The following is a 21025-nucleotide window of genomic DNA, read 5'->3' as shown; positions in this document are numbered from 1 at the left end:
ATCCACATGTGTTGTTTCTTTGACTGATTACAGAGACACAAATCTGTTTTAAAATGGAGGCAATATTTCATACAGCCAAAAATGAGAAATATAATTAATCAAAAGAGAGAGAGAGAGAGAGAGAGAGAGAGAGACGGGCACAGAGCCACTAGCCTCCCCTACTAGCACTAGAGCAAGCTATCACTTTACACATCCAATAGCTGTCAAGTGTTGTTGGAGAAAAGGCATGTCACTTCAGTTATCTACTGTGGTCATACTTTGACCTCACAACTGTCGATCATTTAGTGAGTTGATCATTCTGTAACGCTGTTAAATAATTATGCAACCATTGTTGGAGTAGTAATAGTAGCAGCAGCAGCATTGCTACTCTTTGACACAACCAGAATCTCAAAGAAGCTTCAAAGCTAAATTTGATTCCATTCCATCCAATAGTTTTGGAATCTTTAGGACAGACAGACAGACAGACAAAATACTAAATTATAATACTGATGAAACTGTATAAACTTCACATAAGGTACAAATAACGATCTAAATATTATTTCTTCAAGAATTACCGATCATGGCATTACATTAAAAAAAAAATCCATAATGCATTTGTCTCTGAGTTTTGTTATAATAAAGAAAAAAAAGAAGAGAAAAGCCTTTAATTATTTATGTCCCTTCCACGGCAAGATGAAGTGATACAAGGGCTGGGGAAAGTGCGATTTTAAAAGTCAGTGTCTTAGAGGAATACCACTCTCAGCTGCAAAAAATGCCTCAGCAGCCTCGTCAGCATTCCCCAGTATAGGTGCTTCAGGTAATTAGCAATAAACTAACCTCTTTTAAAATATATATTCGCTGCAGCTGGTCAGCCAATGTGTTTTTCAGTTAATATTATTTCTAAAAATGAACTTTTCTCATTGTCACGATATACACACTTGGCTGCAAAATAAAACACACAGCTGGTTATAAAATATTTTGTTTATTCAAATCAATCTTTTCAATTTCAGAATGACAATTATGGCATCAGGGAAGGCATGCACGCTGGGGGGGGGGGTGCTTAGCAGTGGAGAAAAATGTGTCACTTGTCTTGCCCGTCGTCACCACTCTCTGCTCTTCCAATTGTCTGCCCCTCTATTTTATTGGCACAGATGACATCAAAGCATTTCACCATGCATTATCTTGAAATGACCTAATCTCTAGGGATTCTACGTCCCGCATTTTGAATTTTTTTACGTCATTCCCGGGGGTCCTATATCCAGGATCTGACCAACTTTCCTTTGACATCATTCCCGAGGCACTTGCCAAATATCCAACACAAAGGGTGGGAACGCAAAGCTTTGGAGGGTTTCACAAAACCAAACCATACTTCAGCAAGCAGGGAAAAAGTTATCTCAACAATGGCCTATACTCTGTTGGCTTTTATGCCAAGAGAAAACCCATGGCTAAACTTAAAAAACAAAACTTCAAACAGAAATTTTAAAAAATCCTACAAAATAAACATTTTTGTAATGGCTTCTCAGTCTGCTTAATAAAGTGATTTTGATTTGCGTTTATTCTTTCTTCAGGTTCCTCATATCTGGCAGCAGCATGGCACAACTTTCTCCAGAGAGCGCATCGTCTTCTGTCTGCTCTTCATATGAAGATCATGGCACAATGATGGCCACCCCAACTCGGAGAGGTTCTTGGAGACAAGCGATATTTAACAGAGTAGTTACTCCTGCTGAAAATTCGCGGACATGTAAGTATATACCTTTTCAATGGATTGATGTTCACCTTCTTATATATAGAACAATATCTGTTCGCCTATATGTATATCAGTACACTTGTTCATACCTATCTACCCAGATACTTAATGTTGTCGCTCCTGTTAAAAGCATATACATATATACATAGGATAAATATACTGAACAAAACTTGTAATATTTGGTTGTGCATAGGGGGGAAAAAAAAACTCTGCAATAGTCGTTTTTCTCTACTTATTTCAGCATTGTTTCTATCCCCTTGGATATCTCTTTGTCATTTAAGCAATGCGCATTCTAAAGAAGTGCTCCACCATAGATCCCCCACCAGGCACTCTTACAGGAGGTATCCATTCAAAACTGTACATATATTATTTTGTCCGATTTAGGTCAATAAAATTAATGTTAGTCGCGACAATAAATTTACTGTTTCAGTCTAAATAGACTTCATCAAGTGGCAAAAACAACAGCTTCTGGTCTTAGTTAAGGCAAGACCAGATGAAGTCTTTTTAAGCTGAAACAGTAGATTTATTGTTGTGACTAATGGTAAAAATAATATCTTGCTCTTTTTATTGAGCACTATGAACAACCTCCTTAAATTTAAGTTTTTATTTTTGAATATTTTTAACATTGAACTATATATATATATATATATATATATATATATATATATATATATATATATATAGTTGTAATTATAAATAATAATTATTCTTTATACCTACAGACACTAATGTTTCATGCTTTTGCAATCATTAGTGCTGGAGGTGATAATTCCTACCAGTCAGGATATTCAAACCCAGCCATGAAGCCACTTTTGACTCCATTTGCTAAGCCTTTACCCCCAGGCCACTAAACAATTGCCACAGAAATGAAAAGTATTAACAACTTATAAACGCTAAATTCAGGTATAAACAGTAGAGTCTAGAGTGTTCAGAACATATATATATAATACTGACAGGATCTGTGTCCTGGCGTTGTTCAGAGAAAATATGGCAGAATAAAATTTGGTATCGGAAAATTCCCGTCTAATATTTTAAAATAAGTATTTACTATAGTATTCAAAAGCAACTAAAGTTGACTTTTTCTTTTTTGTGTTTAGGTTATATCTCCTCTAATTGTAAATGGAGGCTGCCCCTCTATATCTAACCCCACTTCATTTCAAAGTAAAATTTGAAACTTGATTTCTCAGATATCCCACAATATAAAGAAGTACACACATAAATGTCCTATATATATGAAAATAAAGAATTTTTCTCAGAATAAATTGCGCACACAGTCTAAGAAAACAGAACCACAGTCTAGGGTTCATATGCACATGTTAGTGGGGTTAGATCATGTTTGAAATGGGTTGACAAGTTTTTGGACTAAAAGATAGAAAAACTAGAAAACAAATATTGTGAATAATATTCACTAGAAATGGCATTCCAAAAACGTCTGACAATGCTTCTGAATTTGGTAACAAAAGTCTATAGTCAATGTTAAGAAATATTGGGTGTTTCCCATAAAAATAAAAATAAAGTATCATTTTCTATTGATTAGGGTTAAGGTTATACATTTCCTCTCCTGAAAAATTAGTGTGAAATAGTTAAGTTGATGCTTATAAACTTATGTTACCATGCTATTTTTTAAAAATCGTATTTACAAGTTAAATTCAAGTTTTACGATACCTTTCTTTTTTATTAAATTGTTAGGTGAAAGTACAGAATAATTACTAAACACCCTCTACTCTCCATGTTAAGAATGGCTGTTATTTTTTCAGCAGTTTGATCATGGGCCAAATTTTTAATCAAATTTCAATTCCAGTTGTTCCAAAATGATTTGATACTTTTTTTTTATATAAATAAAATTATATAAAAATCTTTTTGGAGTCCTGATGATATATGAAGAATATAGTAACGTTGATCAATCCGTGTAGATTCCTAACAATGTTTATATAATTTTATATATATATATATATATTTAATTATATAATAACACACAAAATTTTATATATATATATATATATATATATATATATATATATATATATAATTTTTGTGTGTTTATTAGTGATGGTCTCAAATGAAGCATTTGCATGTAGTTCAATGAATCTGTAATGATAAATAAACCTTTCACGCTCGATATTCTTATATGTCAAACTGTTAGATACTCTTTCATAATCATCATGTGAAATGTCACCCTGATCTGATAGTTTCCATAATATATAATCAACAGAGTGGAATGATAAAATTGTTGCACTAAAGAAAACAACACTCCAGCTTTATTTTACATTTTTTATTGGAAAAAACATCAATTCAGGTAATTTCATTATGTAGTAAAGTTGACATCTATTCAATGTAGCCACCTTCATCCTCAATCACCGCCTCGATATGAGTCTGGAACTGGGAGCATGCCTTTTCCACAAGTGCCTGCGAGAGCTCTGCAAATACTCGGCAGATGGCAGCGATCAGGCTGGCTTTAGTGTTGTGAGAGGTCATGTATGACCAAATGAAGTAGTCCAGTGAGTTCTGGTCGGGGGGAGGAGAGGGGGGGCAGTGAGACAAGAGTACAAAATCGTAGCACTCCTTCTGATGACTTGTGGGCCAGTGCCAGGTCCTGCTGCCGCACCTAGATTTTGCCAGCGGCCACCTGATTGCACCAGAGGATCACCACACTCTTCAGCACATTCAGGTACACTTTGTTGTTTACTTCCAAGCCAACATCGAAGATTTGAGGTTGCATGGTGGCCCTCACTTGAAACCACACCAAAGACCATGGCTGGAAACTTTGTTTTCGTCACCCTGGGCACGACCTCAAGCATTGACTTGTATTTTGAGAGTGCTGGAAATGGTCCTGTTGTCATAATTTGGATTGATAGAGAGCATGAGTTGTACAGCAGCGCATCTCCAATCTCGCTTGTTGAACGTTATGTTACTTTCAAATATGATAGAAGGCTCCTATCACTCTTGGGATTTGTACACAGCTAACCAACTAGTAGATGACCTGCAACAAAAAAGAAAACCGTTTTTCACCAAACGGAAATGGAATCATGTTGTCTTTTCTAGGGCGACAATTTTATCGTTCCACCCTGTAGTTGAGAATATTATATTTAAATGGAGAACACAAGAAACAAGTATTAAGCAAGGAATATGTTAAGGTTCCAATGCAATAAAAAATAAAGCACTCACATGTTGTCAAGGCAGTAGATCAAGAATCTGTGTGAGAAATGTGAATGTTACTTAACTTGTGTTATTTGTTTCTTAGAGTCTATGCAACTGTCTGTGTGACTGCGATCAGGAACATAATCTACAGGACAAGCCTGATAGTTTTAGAGAAGCACAGATGACAACTCCATTTCTTTGAACGACATGCCAGAAAGACTTCTGCATGGGTGGAAACAAGCTTTTTCAACTTTCACGCAGGAAAGCATATTCTCTAACTTGATTGAAAATATATTCAAGGGAGATAACTTGGATGATCCCCAAACGCCAAATGACTTCTTTAGCTAAAACAGATTGGAATTAGAATCAATTTATTCATTCTTTACTTCTGAATTCACTTTTTTCAAGAAGCCAAAAAGAAATGTTTCATCCAATGCAAGTAGGCACTGGTGAAACATGAACAAATTCTGTGGAATCTTTTACGATTTTTTCTAATTGCTGGAAATAGTTGATGCTTTGCCAAGGCTATCAAGAATATTTTTTATTGTGACGCCATCACGAGATGGGTTGCCTACTACAGCTTAAGAGAGTCCCATCTACCCTCGAGAGAAAGATAGACCGTGCCACTTTACCAACCTGGTATTTTTACCTCGTGGTATATACAGCGCCTTGCCTTCCAAAATGGTCACCCATCTGGTACTAGCCAGGCTCAACGTTGCTTAAGTTCAGTGATCTGGTGAGAATCGGTGCATCAACATGATTGTGCCGTGCAAGAAGCAAGATTAACTGAAATTAAGATGAAAAGTACAATAATTACTAGATTATTAATTTTGTTGATGGATTTTAATTATTTTTGCTAGTATATATAACAAACATATACAACACATCCTCTTAAAGAAGTAGTAATGCCTGGGGAGGGGTCTCATGGCAACAGAACAGATACTACACTATTCTTCTATTCCTCAAAAAGGAGGAAGTAATGCCTTGAAGAATATCATGATAATAGAACAGATATTGTGCTACCTCCGACACATAAAATAAGAGATAATGCCTGGGAGTATGGTATCATGAAAACAGAATAGATACTACTACACTACTGCTTCCAAACAAAAATGTAGAAGGTAACTCAGAGTGCATGACATCATAATCACAGTAGAGATTCGCTGTCCCCCCCCCAGGAGGAAGTAATGCCTGGGAGGACGGTAACATGACAAAACAATATATACTACACTGCTCAACCTCTGAACTAAACATTGGAATGGAATAGTAAAGTAAGCTGAATCGAGCATTAAAAGAGAGTAAGTATATTTTTAGCTTCAGACAGACAGGTACCAAATCTCCACTACTAATAGATAGCTGTAAAAAGAATTAAGAATATCATATACATTAGTTTAAGAAATTCTAAATCGAATAATTTATGCAAATGTTAAAATTAGTAAATCTTCTGTAAATTTAGGTTAATTTTAATAACTGCATCAAACTGTGAAATCAGTTTTAAAAATTCAAAATTGTTTTCTTTATTTGATAATTTCTATTTTTATTAAATTTTATTTTTTCATCTTTTGACAAGTGTATCTTTTTTTTTCATATTTTTGTAGATTGCTTTTTAGACTGACTAACTTTATGAGATTTGCTTTTTTTAATTTAAAACTAAAACTGAAATTGTTGCATGCGCATGTTTTGTCAGCTAGGCATAGTTGGAGCTAGAAATAACATTAATTCGCTGAGTGTTTTATATTCTTGCCACAATAGGCCATTAAAAATAGTCAATTTTGTTGACAGCAGCTACTAACACAACTGCCATCTTGAAAACCTCTCTTGTCCCAGAGAACCCAATGAAGGGAAATAACTCTTGGTTTCCTTTATGTTCAATTAATTAGTTTTTGTGATGTTTACTGGAGAAAGACAATATGATGATCGAGAAAAAACGTCTTTCTTTTCAATGATTTTATGATTTTCCAGTTGAAGCAAGATTCATGAGTAGTGAGAGGGGACAAACTTGCTTGCAGATATAATGATTGTTGGAGAATGTAGGTTGAGAAGATGTATTGCTAATGTTTTGAAGCCCAAATGTCTGATATTTTCCTAGCTAAGAGCATATATATAATGTGTGAGTGTGCTTGTGCTATTAAAAAATTGATTTTTTTTTCTTCCTTTTCAAATTCTTTTTGTGTACACTGCAGTCTAATTAGGTATAGATTTAACTATTCCCGTTTCTAACAGTGGGGAATGACCAAGTCTTAACAAATTGTCTAGTTTGATCAATCAACTTGGCATAAGTAATATACAGAGCTACTGTATATATATATATTATTCCTTAATTGGAATTTTTTATTTTGAGATGAGCATTTTTTTATGTTAATTTTATTTTTTGGAAGTTGGCCGAAACGTTGTGAACCAATAAAAACAAACAAACAACAACTAATAAAGATGAGACTAATAGTCCGAAATAAAAAAATAAAATTAACAGAGCTACTGTAGTACACAAATGTAGGCTAGATGAGAGGGAGGAACAAAAAAATCAATACTTGGAGGTCTTGGTATATAGATCAACCTGGGACAGGATTTAAAAAAAAAAAAAAAGCATTCAAAAATTGATTTTTTTTTTATTTTTGCCTCTGTGTAGAATGCACACTAACTAGTTTCAAATATTCTTGGCCTTTTGGCTGGGAACAAAGTGTAGTATTTGGTCTGATACTGTGCTTAATCTACCCTACCCTCAGTCAGTGAAGGAAAAGTCCTTCTAGACTGAAGCAATTTTAATTTTTGTTTCAATCCAAAGTACATCTTTATGGAGAGCTGAATTTTACTCACATTAAAAATTGACCTTGTGTCTAACTTGGCTCTTGTGGGAAGGCAAGTAATAAGAACTAGTTTCAAATATAAGTTTTTGCTTATTATACTGGAAAGTAAATTCTCGTCTGGTTACATCAATTGATTCGACAATTAGAATGTTGGGCTATTACAGTATGTACAGTACACAGCATAAGTACATTGATACATTGTTTCTCATTAGATTACTAAATCTGAGGGATGTTGAATATGGTTAGTACCAGATGGGTGACCATTTGGAAATGTCATATGGAAGGATGGCAATACCTCCCTACAAAAAACTTCAAAAACTGACATTATTAAAATCATCTCATCTGAGTAGAATACAAATGTGACTGTGAATCGCTTGTAAGTTTTATATTCCTTTCCAAAATACCTCCTTTGCATCAAAACATGACAGGACATGTACAGTTCGTGTTGAAAGGAACAATGTTTCCATTTCTTTTCAATTTAAGCATCTAAGACCAAATTTCTATCTTTCCATCATCAATGCTCTGATCCCCACCTGGCATCAATCAAAATGAATGGCTCTTATCTTGAGGAGACTCCATGTTTTGATATATTCTAGGTTTGACTTTTAGCCCTGATCTGAGATGAAACACGAACATCAAATCCATTGCCAAGACTGCTGGGAAAGTGGTGAGATCGTTCTACCGCTCCAGTAGGTATCTCACTGCTGATGCAATTCTCTACATGTATAAGAGCCAAGTACGTCCAAGGATGGAGTACTGTTGCTAAATCTGGGCAGGAGCTGCTAGAAGCAGCTTATCCTGCCTTGATAGAGTTCAAAATAGACTTCGTTGCTTAGTGGGGGATGCCCTTTTCTCTTCCCTAGAACCTCTTTCCAACAGAAGAGACGTTGTGAGCCTATCTCTGCTTTATCATTATTTTCATGTCAAGTGCTCGTCTGAGCTCTAATCTATGGTTCCCCCTGGCTTGATTTCATGAAAAACACTTGTCTAGCTGAAACCACTATCAATAATTTCCCCCACTCTTTATCTGTGCCTAAACCTAAATGTAGATTCCATGAACAAAACTTCTTTCTTAGAACTGCACGCCTGTGGAACTCTGTTCCATTCTCCTGCTTTTCAACTGACTACAATATGGTTGTCTTCAAGTCCAATGTGAACAAATTCTTGATGAGCCATCCGCTTAAGTAATCCAATTTAGCAAATTTCCACTATTAACGATGACTACAACATGCTCCTCTTGACCACTGTATACCCATTAACCTTTATCCTCGAGTGGGTCCAGGCCTTGATAAGTGGTGACTCCTTTGTAAAAAAAAAAAGAAAAAAAAGGGCAACAAATATCTTTGTTTTGAGGAAACAAATATCTTTATTCTGAGGAAGTCTCAAATGTGAGAGCTCAGTGTGGAGCAGAGCATACATAAGGGTAAATAGAAAAAATCCAACACAAACTTAGTCCGATCTTCTCAGTCAGCTACAGACCTGACTAGTTCATCTTGTCTGAGGAGAGCTATACTTGATCAAAATAAATTGAGATTGGACTAAGTTTGTGTTGGAGATTTTTCTTTTTACCCTTGTGTGTGTGTACACATACGTTTATATATTTGTAGGTATAGAATTCACTCCGAAACTAATAAACTGATTATTATGAATTTGAGAAGACAGATGCTAGACATATGGGCGAGTAATGTGGGCTATATTTATTTTAATTTTATGCAAATGAGGTAGAATCTCTTTGGAAATCTTCAAATACTCTATTGTGAAATTTTAGTGATAGGTATTTGACATTAATTAATTTTTATTCTCCAAATTTCATTTTATTTTTAAAGCATTTTCAGGTGGCAAAATATGAGCACGATCATTTTGAAATTTAGATATTTCAGATTTGCCTTAAAATTGATCCATAGTCATTAAGCATTAATTAAGCAATATTCCCTGGATTTTAATTTCTTAAGACTCATTAAGTTTCAGCTTTAAATTTTAGACATCTTCTAAAATGAAAATCATGTAATGAATTTTTATCAAATTTGAATAAGGATTCTAAATATAACGTTTAATATTATTACATCTTGATTTTAATCTTCGTAGAGGACATAAAAGTGGTGCAAAACGAAATTCATTTTACCGATTCAGGGACAACTATACTTTTTCTATCTATCTATCTATCATATATATATATATATATATATATATATATAATCTAGGTTGACAACTGTGGTAAATGATTTTGCCTACTGCTTAATCAGCATAATGTTCCAACAGAAACTATCAGTGCAGGTGTGCCTCAGGGATCAATCCGGGACCCAACTCTCTTTATCTTCATCAATGATCTTCCAAATAACATTCTAAGTGTATTCATCGACATATATGCAGCGGGTTCTGCTCTACCGTTATTTTCATGGCAATCTAAGCTAATCTATGGTCTCCTCTTGCCAAACTTTCACAAAAAACATTTGTGTATCTAAAATGACAATCAACAATTCCTTCCATTTTCTATCTGTGCCTAAATCTAAAAGCAGATTCCATTAACAAAGCTTCTTTTCTAGAACTGCCCACCTGTGCAATTCTGTTCCACTGGCCTGCTTTCTAACTAACACCGTCTGAGCTTCAATCTACGATAGATAGAAAAAGTATAGTTATCCCTGAATCAGTAAAATGAATTTCGTTTTGCACCACATTCGTTGACATCTATGCTGATGACACGGCCATCTATGGCAACACATCAAAGGCCGTAAATGACAAAGTTCTCTCTAATTCTCTCTCCTCTAATCTTGAGCACGTGGTACAATGGGGGAAAAAGTGGCTGGTCACTTTTAATGCATCCAAAACCAAGCTTCTATCTTTACATCATCAACGCTCTGATCCCCATCTGGCATCAATTGAAATGGATGGCTCTCGTCTTGGAGAGGCTCCATGTTTTGACAAGCTTCTGGGTTTGACCTTTACTCCTGATCTGAAACGGAACACGTACATCAAATCTGTTGCCAGGGATGCTGGGAAAATGGTGGGATCCTTCTACCGCTCCAGAAGATATCTCACTACTGATGCAATTCTCTATCTGTATAAAAGCCAAGTACGTTCAAGGATGGAGTACTGCTGCCACATCTGGGCAGGAGCTGCTAAAAACAGCCTATCCTGCCTTGACAGAGTACAAAATAGACTTTGTTATTTAGTGGGGGATGCCCTTTTCTCTTCCCTGCAACCTCTCTCCCACAGAAGAGACGTTGCGAGCCTGTCTTTGTTTTATCGTTATTTCCAAGGTAGGTGCTCGTCTGAGCTCCAATCCCTCGTCCCCACTCACCAATCTTTCACAAGAAACACCCGTCTGGCTGAAACTACTGTCAATAATTTTCCCCACTCTTTATCTGTGCCTAAATCCAAACGTAGATTCCATGAGCAAAGCTTCTTTCTTAGAACTGCACGCCAGTGGAACTCTCTGCCGCTTGCCTGTTTCCCACCTGACTACAACTTGGACGTCTTCAAGTCCAACATAAATAAACACCTGACAAACTGCCCCCCCCCAAGTAAGACACTCTATCAAAACCCCCAATACTAATGATTACTATAATACTATCTCATTGATTACTGTACACGCAATAACCCTTATCCCTGAGTGGCCATCGGGCCTTGATAAGTGGTGACCCCCATGTAAAAAAAAAAAAAAAAAAAAACTTCCTAATTTCTATCACTGTAAACACCCTAATCCTTATCCTTTCAGGGTCTTTAGGCCTTGATAAGTGGTGACTCCTGTGTACAAAAAAAAAAATTCATACCTCGAGATAATTTATTAGTGTTCAGATACTTGTATTATCTGCATACTTTTATATAAATCATTTAATTCATAATTTTATTATTTTGTATATGTTCATGCAAAATAAATCAATCTTATATACGTACATTGATTTATTTTGAATATGATGGCCATTGACCTTTTTTCATTGTTCAGCCAATTGCACATTATTAATCTCTTCCTGACCATCTCTCATAGGAGTAGATGGAAGGACCCCCTCAAAAGACATCTGTTTAATTCAACATTGAACACCCAAGAAAATGAGTTTACTAGGTTCTTTGCTACATTGGCTTCCTGTCATGTTAGTTTTTGACATAGTAGCTCAAGCTTAATTAAGTCTAGGTATTCTTTTATAACATTATATAAATCTGGACATGATATAAAACTATTTCTGGTGGTGAAGGCCCAATTTGAGAGCTTTGAGGAGTATATAATCACTCCTTATTGACATTGCTCCCAGGTTTGTTCAGCTTCAACTAAGAATTAAATGGAATCTATACCAGGAATCATATGAGGTGGCATCTAGTCATATACACATAAATTTATATCATGCATAACTTGTTAATTAATCATCGAATTTGTTGATGGTAAGTAGTTCAAGATTTTATCCAAAATAAAGCAGGGCTCTACGGACAAACTTATCTTTAGTTGACCTTTGACAACTAAATATTTTCGTTTACTAGCCAAACCCACATGATTTTTAGCATATGACATCTTAGTTCTGTGAGGAGTATGTACATCATAAAGATTTTTCTGTGTGTTTTTTTTTTAATAAGTGTAATTCTAAATATACAATAAATTTTATATTGATACTTGAAGATATAAACATTCTAATTACTTCAGATATTTTTTAAACAGCCTTTGTTAAAAAAAGAGTATATAGTTCTATTAAAATTTTATTGTTTAAATAATTTAACTTTGTTCGTTTTATGTAAAAAAAAAAAAAAAATTTGAAAAGATATTTTTCATTCAGTAGTGAGCTTTAAAAAATTGTCGGTGAAAGAAATACAATCGCTAAAAGATAAGCGTTTCATTATTTCTAGTTGCCACTTTGAAAAATCACTCGCAAATGGGACTGTTTCACTCGCAATGTAGAACCCTGTAAAGTGATATTAAATAACCTGAAAAGGGTTGATATGCTGTAAAATACATATGCATTCATAATTTTGCACATATTGTGAGGCAATCATTTAGAGATAGTATCTCAATAAAACCACTGACCCTCATTTACCTCACTAGATTACTGTCAGAAAGGGCATCTGGCCCATAAAAATTTTCATTTAATTGAGGAAATGATTTCCAAACAATCCTGACTGAGGCAATTCCGATATAAGTACCAATTCTGTTTTAAATTACAGCTTTCGATTCTTTTAAAATCTTTAAATATTTACATGCAAATTTTTTCTTTTCTTTTTTTTTTTTTTGGATAATCATGAAAACTCATGTACTATGTACATATATTTTCACAAATATAAAAATACACTTGTGGGGGGATTGATTTATAGATTTTAATTTTATTGATAGTTTAAAATCAATAAATATTTATCATTTTATCATTAGTGCTAGCAATGAAGAATTGTTTTAAAAAATACAAAAGAATTGCTTTTGGCATTGGAAACTAGGCACAATTTTTGCAAGATCTTAAAAGTTACAATTTTTTCAATTCCTAATTCCAATTTTGATTAACTGTCCCAACGCTAATCCTGACCAGAAATAAGTTTAATGGTCTTTCAATTTCTAAAAACATTGAACACAAGTTAGCGTATAAAGTGGGTATTAAACCAAATGTGATGATGGAAGTGGTTTTAATCAAAGTTGCAAAATCACAAGGGATAATGTTCAACTCTGACTCTTAGAATTCTAAACTGCCCGACTACAACTCCTTATTTTAAAGTCTTCTAATATACAAATTGTCTGCAGATTCCTTGGAGGTTAAAAAAAAACTCTGACTTTGACTTTTAACATTTTTACAACTCTGACTTCTTCCAAAATCCGACTCCAACTTGGCAATCCTGGTTTTAATGTCATTTTAAAGACTAAAACAACAATAAAAAATAACATTGTATATTATTTTTTATTGGAATCCTTTGAGATGAATAATTTGTGTATTTTTTGAAACGTGGCGAAACAACGACTATGAAAATGAGGATAACAACGTGGAAATAAATCTCTATATATAAAAGGCAAAATGTGTGTGTGCATTTTTGTGTATGTCCGCAAAACGCTTTTTTCATTGGCCTTCTCGGTCAGCTCACTCCTTAAAACTTTTTATATCACGTCTAAATCGTAATATCTACGACTTAAGAATGGGGGGGTCACAGCTATCTTTAATTTGCCCGACTTTTACCAGCTATTTTCGAGATATTTTTCAATCGCCATGTCTTCAAAAAGCAAATGATGGGGCGGAAGAAAACAGAAACTGTCTTGCAGTGCAAAACTAGGTCAAACATCATGCGACTTAACTTCCTCGCACCTGTCAATTTCAATTTATAAACGTTAACTTAACACGCTTATCAATTCCTCTCCCCTCGTGGCCGAAATGGTTAGGTGTCTGGCTTTTCTTCCTTTTCGTTTCCACTTTTGTGTCAAGGCTTCGGGATTCAAGCCTACCTTCCTACTAAAACTTTTTTTTCTTTTACACCTCCAAACACCCGGCCATGTTTTGATCTACCCCTCCCCCAACACACACACACACACCTCCAAACACCCGGGCAACGTCAGGTACCCTTTGCTAGTAAATAAATAAATAAATACACAAATTACTCATCTTGAAGAATTGCAATAAAAAATAATATATAATACCATCCAGTACAAACCCGACAATGGAAGACCAGAAAAAAACTAAAAACTTGGATTTACAAAAACCAAAAAATCCAACCTTCGGGGCCCGTGTTGCAGTGGATAGAGGCGTTGAATCCCTACCGCTCCAGATGAGCAGTGTCTGAAGATAGTGATTTTAATCCTACCCAAAGTAGGTCAGAGGTTTAGTTGGCAAAATTGTGGTGAGACAACAGCTATGAAAATCAGTAATTACTGAGTATACAATTACGATATTCAGCATTCTTATCCCATTAGGGTTAATCACCCGAAGACGGCCAGAGGATAAGTTGACCGAAACGTGGTGAAACAACAACAACAACTATCAAGATGAGGATAACAGTTTGCAAATAAATAAATAAATAACACGATTTGCTTAATAAAAAATCTACCAAAATCCACCTCATAAAAATTAGTGAATTCAGAAGAGATATATTGTAGAACACTTTCAATCTGAACAACAATGCTTCTAGTGTTTGTGTGTATATATGGTATGATCATGATGCTTGAATAGCCTCCTGTAGCTGTAAATTGTTGTTGAGCAAGTTGCATCCGAACGCAGTGGAGATGTTTATTTTATCTGTTTTTGATTGAAGTCTTTCTTGTAGATTTGAACCACTTCATCTTGTTGAGGGCCTTCAGGTTACCTCCAGCAAGTAGATCAACAAGGACCAACAGTAGTTCCAAATTGTTGGAGAAAATCATTCATTTTTATGCATTGAGTGATGGTTTCACATGTGCCGTTAAAACTTTGTTATCCTTGCTCTGAATTGTGTACTGAATGACCTTGTTTGTCATAGATTATCCAGAAACGTATTGGCAAAAACAAGAGGTTGAATTTCACCATAAACCCTTTTGCTGGTTTTTTATTTAACCCCCCCCCCTTCAAATAAAGCATATTATTACTTACAACATAAGGAGCTACTATTTGGGATTATGTTTAAAAGGGGATTATAGGGAGTTGCGCAACAAGATGTCTTCTCACATTACATTTAAACTTCTGCAGGTTAGTACAATCACGGAAGCAATTCTTATTATTATTCATATCTTTCAACAATACAATGAAACATGTGTCGGGTATTTATGAAAAAACATAGGCATTCACCTATAAGTAAAATAAAAAATTATAATAAAAAAGTAAACAAAAAATCATAATTGTGAACCGATTCTTTCTTTTGTTCATTTGAAATGTAACTCACCATCATCTCTATATATATTAGTGTTGGGACGATTAATCAGATTCGGGAAAATCAAAACTTGTGGGAATCAGAATCTGAAAAATTTGTGCATATTTTCCAATGTCAAAAACGATTCCTTTAATTATCTTTATATGATTTTGTTTAAAACAAAACCTTCCACTGCTGGCAGTAATAATAATAAGTATTTATTGAATTTAAAGCCAAAATCTACAGATCGCCCCCGTACAAGTGTGTTTACCGATTCCAATGTCCCAAAATGTTCTGATTTGTTACGATTCCGAATTCCAATTTTGATTAATCGTCCCAACACTTATATATTTAATCACCCAGAATTAAAACTTTATCAGTACTTTTTATAGTTTAGGATATTTGAGTCGAAATTTTAGCAATTAATAAACTGTTTATAAATTGACATAATATGTATGTTATGCAGTTGTTTGCACAGATAATATTATTAAGCAAAGGGATTATTTATCCTGAGGAGCTGGAAATATGCAAAGAAAACCACAAAATGAAACTCTTATTCTAACCTGTACCTTAGAAGAGACTGCCTAACATGGATGCCATCTTGAACCACTTGACTAATAATAAATTCAGAGAAAGACGAAACTAACTTCATTTTTAACTTTGTGCTATTGTTTACTTATTTCCAGCCCCACAGGCTAAATAAGCGCTTGTTTAGTAATATTATCTATGCAAACAATAACATCAACTACAAAACCTTTTTATGCATAACATATTGTATATTATATTAGAAAAAAGTTCAATATTAAACAAAAAAAATGGCAGGTCAAAATACAACAGGTCTTAAAAAAAAAAAAAGCATTCGTCCATCCCTTTCATTCCTGCTATACAGTTGCTACTGTCTACTTGCTTGATTTTTTTTTTTTTCTTAACTTTTTTTCCAACCCTAATAAGGCATATTGCCACTTGGAATGTAACAGGTTACTATTTGGGATCATGTCTAACGGAATACTGTGGGGAGTTGAGCAGCGAGATGTTTGTTCACATTGCATTTAAACTTCTGTAGGTTAGTACAGTTAGGAAAACAGGGAGGGATTTCCAAAATCCAGCAGTCTGAGAGAAGAAGCTATTAGAGCTTCTGGCATTTAGGCACCTTATGTAACTTACTCTCATTACTCTGGAATTTACAGAATTACATTTATTTATAATAATATAAAGTGACTCAAAAAAAGTGCCACGCATGCAGTTGTTGCCATCAGTAGAGCATTTCTCTCCACGAACTACTCATTCGTGGAACACAGTGCTATGGGATTACTTCTCTATTGATTACAACATAGCCATCTTCAAGTCAAATGTAAGCAAATATTATCAAGCTGGCCTGTTAAGTATTTAAATTCTGCCTGTTCTATCCATTAATATATATAAAAATAAAAACTAATTGTACTATAAGCAGCCGAAATTGCTTGTTAAAAAGTTTTTCTCTTGTGCGTGTGTCGGGTTGATGTGCTGGGGATTCTCTCTTGTAACCTTTTGTTGAGGTTTCAAGTAATTTTTTTGCTTTTGCCTCTCGCGTCTGTTGTTCTTGTTTGTCGATTCAGAAAAAAAAAAAATCTATTATTAACGATAGAAAAGAAAGCTTACTAAATGACAAGGTGAACAAAGTAAGTTAGCAGTCGCTAGGTTGAGCTAGCAAGTCCCGTGAAATCCTGCTAGTTCTTGTTCTTATTATACAAAAAATAGCCGATTCCATTTTTCTTATATAGGTACTATATGATGCAAACTGGCTTAAAACTGTTGATAAACATGGATGCAATATGTGCATATCAGCACTTGTTGAGCGCATCAAAACTTTTCAGATTATGACTTATCAAAAATCGGGTTTTATATGAATGTGAAGACGAAATTAAAATCATTTGATACCGGAAATACATCTAATAAAGCGTCCTTATTAATCCAAAATTATAATGACGCTAATACGTCAAGTGGAAGTTATTTAATTATTGTAAGCACCAATCTATATTTAAATATGATTTTTAAATATTTAAAAGTATTTTTATATTTCTCAGGGCAAGAAATGAAATTATTTGAAATTTACTGAAAAATCGAAATTATCAGAAATTTAAGATGATGAAATTATCAGATATCAACTTTAATGTGAAGAAGATGACGAAATAAAAATTATGACTATTTTGCTTTGATCTCAAATCTTATCGAATTAAGCCTCTTTGATAAACCAAAATTCTGATGTCAATAATGTGTTATGTCCAAGTTATTCAATTAATTGTAAGTGTCAATCTATATGTAAATATTAGTTTTAAATATGATTAATTTATTAAAAAATATATTCATACATTTGTTAATTATAATTTTACTTGGGTAAACAGACATAAAAATCAACATTTTTACCTGTATTTTTTGTTTTAATTTTGGAATGCAACATATTTCAATGTACGATTGAAATAAGAAATTTCTACTGAGATTTGTTGAGTTTATGGACATCGCTCATTTTTTTGTTTGCTTCAAAATGTTTGATAGAATTCACAGGTAATAGTAAATATTACTTGACAGAAATCATAACATGAATACTTCCACTTTGATCCCCAACCTGAACAACTTACATCTCCTCTTTGGTATTGCCCCCTTCAGATGTGAGGTAAGAAGTTGCCAGTTGAATAGAAATGACAAAAAATATCAGTGATAAACGCATGTCCTCCAAAGACATGAACCAGCAGTCCAGAGATTGTAGTTGAGAAGCTTGCTCAAACATGTCGAACTCCTAACAATACCTCTGAAAGAAACCAGCCTACAGCTGTGGAACAGAAGGATAGAGAATAGTCTTACTCTTACTGATATGGAAATCTTCTCTTCCGGTATCGTCCCTTTCATTTTAAAAGCACCCTGGCTCAAACTAGGAAACTGTTGTCTGACCACCTGGACATCATTCGTTTTTTGGCTTGCTTCAAAGTGTTTGGTAAGCTTCACAGGTAATAGTAAGTATTATTAGGTTGGTGCAAAAATAATGTTTTTTGATGTTCAACTTCATGTCAAAAACGACATTATTTTTGCACCAACCTATTTTTATGGTAATCATGACATAAGCAATTACACCTTGATCAAAGGAGAGCGTAAAAAAAGTGTGAAACTGTTGTATGTACATGCTTAAAAGACACACAAAGAAGCAGCAACAATTCACAATATCTTGACCTACCTGATTGTTTTGTTGTCCCTGTTTTTCCTTGATATGATCAGGTAATCATAGGTGTAACCACATGACGGTTGCAAACGCCTCTAATGGAAATAATATTGTGTACGTGATTGGATTCCTACATGAGTCTTCTATCCATGTCAGTATCAACCCTAACCATTGCTCCTCTCTCCCTTCTCCCTCAACAATGATGATGATGCTTTAAAGAAATTATATGTAATAAGAATAATAAAAGACCAGAATACCTCTGGTAAAAGTTTTAATCACAAAAGAAAGCTACAGCAAATAATAAACAGTTAAATAGTTTTGCCCCCCCCTTTTTTTTTAAACTCGTGTTCACTCCAAACAAGGCATATTGCCACTTGTACATGAGGGGCTATTATTGAGAATCATGTAAGAAGATGAGCAAGATGTTGATTTACATTACATTTAAACTTCTGCATGTCAGTACAGGTACGACACAATCTCGTTGACACACCGGTTCTTGCCAGATCTCCGAAGTTACGCAATGTTGAGCCTGGTCAGTACCAGATGGTGACTATTTGGGAAGGTTAAACGTTGTATGTACCTTCTGGGAAGGTTGGGTATGGAGCCAGCACCCTCACCCCGAAAAAAGAACTCCATACTACAAAAGCATCTACAAAGTTATGGATGACCTATGCCCTTCCAGAAGCTCACGGCTATGGATGCATAGATGTCAGTACAGTCTAAGTAGCAAGGAACAGGGAAGGAATTCCAAAGTCTAAATCTGAGGGAAGAAGCCTTTAGAGTAGAAGGCTTTCCGGCATCTAGGGACCTCTACAGTGAAGAGGTGGGATTTTGTTGCTAAATGGATTTGTTGGGAGTATGTATGTCAAGAGCGGCACAAGTGCAAAGAGTTCATCAGAACACATTTCATTAAAGTATTTGTAAAATGGACATAGAGATGCAACATTGCTGCAATGAGACAGGGGTTGGAGCTTAGTTGAAAGTGCAGGACCTATTAGATTTGAGACTATTTTTTTTTGGGGGGGGACTATCTAAGAGGGAGAGGCTAGTGGTGGACACACCAACCCCAATGTGGCCTTAATGTATCAAACGATTACAGATGCAATTTTTAATAGCATAGTAAATTTAATGGTATAGTTCATTTAACGGTAGAGTAAATTTGATAGTATGGTTAATTTAATGGCATAGTAAATTCTATAGATATAATTAATTCAATGGCATTGTAAATTTTAAAGGTATAATTAATTTAATAGCATACCAATATTTAGTAATATAGTTAATTTTGATAGTATAGTAAATTTTAAAGGTATAATTAATTGTATAATTAATTTAATGGTATAGCATTTTTTATGTTATAGTAAAATACCTCACATAGCATCAACAAATACATCAACTAGTTTTAAAATAATAGTTGTGATAATAAATAAAAGGTGTAGAGTGGGGTAAAAAAATTGTTAAAATGTCTATTATTTTTGTTATGTGTCCCATCACTCCTTTCAAATGAGCCTCCTCTTCGCGCCTCACTTAATTCATTGCCGTAGATGACAGTTGTGTTGTCTTGTTTCCACCAACAGATAGCTTGGATGAGTCACCGTCTCAGGAAATGATTTGTAAACGTTCCACGTTGGATGCCCGTGCTCGATGGCGGAAAGCAATTCAGGAAACATTGCTTCTCATCCGAATGAACAAGGAAAACCAAAACCTGAGAGGTGAGCAACTGGTCAAGACGAATGCTTGAGACGCACGGTTCATTTTAACTTTATCCTCTTCATTAATTACTTGATCATTTGCATACACCCTTTTCTAAGCGGTTGGGGACACAGTAAGAAGTCTTCGATGGGCCTTTTTTTTTTCTGTTTCTCTGGTGGGATCACAGTCGAAAATTCACATTCTTTTTTGGCTAAAAAGCACAATTGAACCATAATTCAAGCTCAAACTTAATATTTACCAGTTTAAAGTTTTTAAAATCAATTTCGAATGGCCAAGAGCTATTTTTATCCATTATTCATAGATGTTTTTGTTGCTACAAACGATAGATAGGGAACCAGAACCTCTTTTATTAAGATCTGATGGCTGATCCTGGTTGACCTCTGTCATAGCTGGAGTGCCACTTCCTGAGATTGTAAGGTACATTATTGTTTGCCTCTTCCCACCCAGTGTATTAATGGGTCAAGGAGCCCTTTTTATCCTGGATGCTAGCCTGCCAGTATTTCCTTTGTTTTTTTTATTCATATTTTTATACAAATTCCTTATTGCCTATGGCTTTTTATTTTTTTTATTAATAAAGGGTGTGTTCCCGTCTGTAACCTAAGAGATAGGCTGGATGGCTTGAGACAGCAAAGCATTTTTTTTTTTTTTAATATTTGGTCAAGATTTACTTCTAATAGAATCAGGGTC

At 34.6% G+C, this 21025-nt stretch overlaps 1 protein-coding gene across 7 annotated transcripts in view; it reads left to right on the top strand.

Moving 5' to 3' along the window:
• LOC145253622 (TBC1 domain family member 1-like) overlaps nucleotides 1-21025 on the top strand; it is a 386800-nt gene that overhangs the window by 323875 nt on the left and 41900 nt on the right. For 6 of the 7 annotated variants that reach the window (XM_080112951.1, XM_080112950.1, XM_080112956.1 and 3 more), the window contains exons 10-11: nucleotides 1548-1720; nucleotides 20203-20337. In XM_080112951.1, the coding sequence (XP_079969077.1) occupies nucleotides 1548-1720; nucleotides 20203-20337 (308 nt within the window). The remainder of the gene's footprint in view (nucleotides 1-1547; nucleotides 1721-20202; nucleotides 20338-21025) is intronic. The other variant, XM_080112952.1, reaches the window with a different exon arrangement.

Source organism: Euprymna scolopes, chromosome 3 (assembly GCF_053919585.1).
Source record: "Euprymna scolopes isolate OS-2025 chromosome 3, ASM5391958v1, whole genome shotgun sequence".
NCBI lineage: Eukaryota > Metazoa > Mollusca > Cephalopoda > Sepiida > Sepiolidae > Euprymna > Euprymna scolopes.
This window is presented reverse-complemented; position numbering and strand designations above follow the sequence as displayed.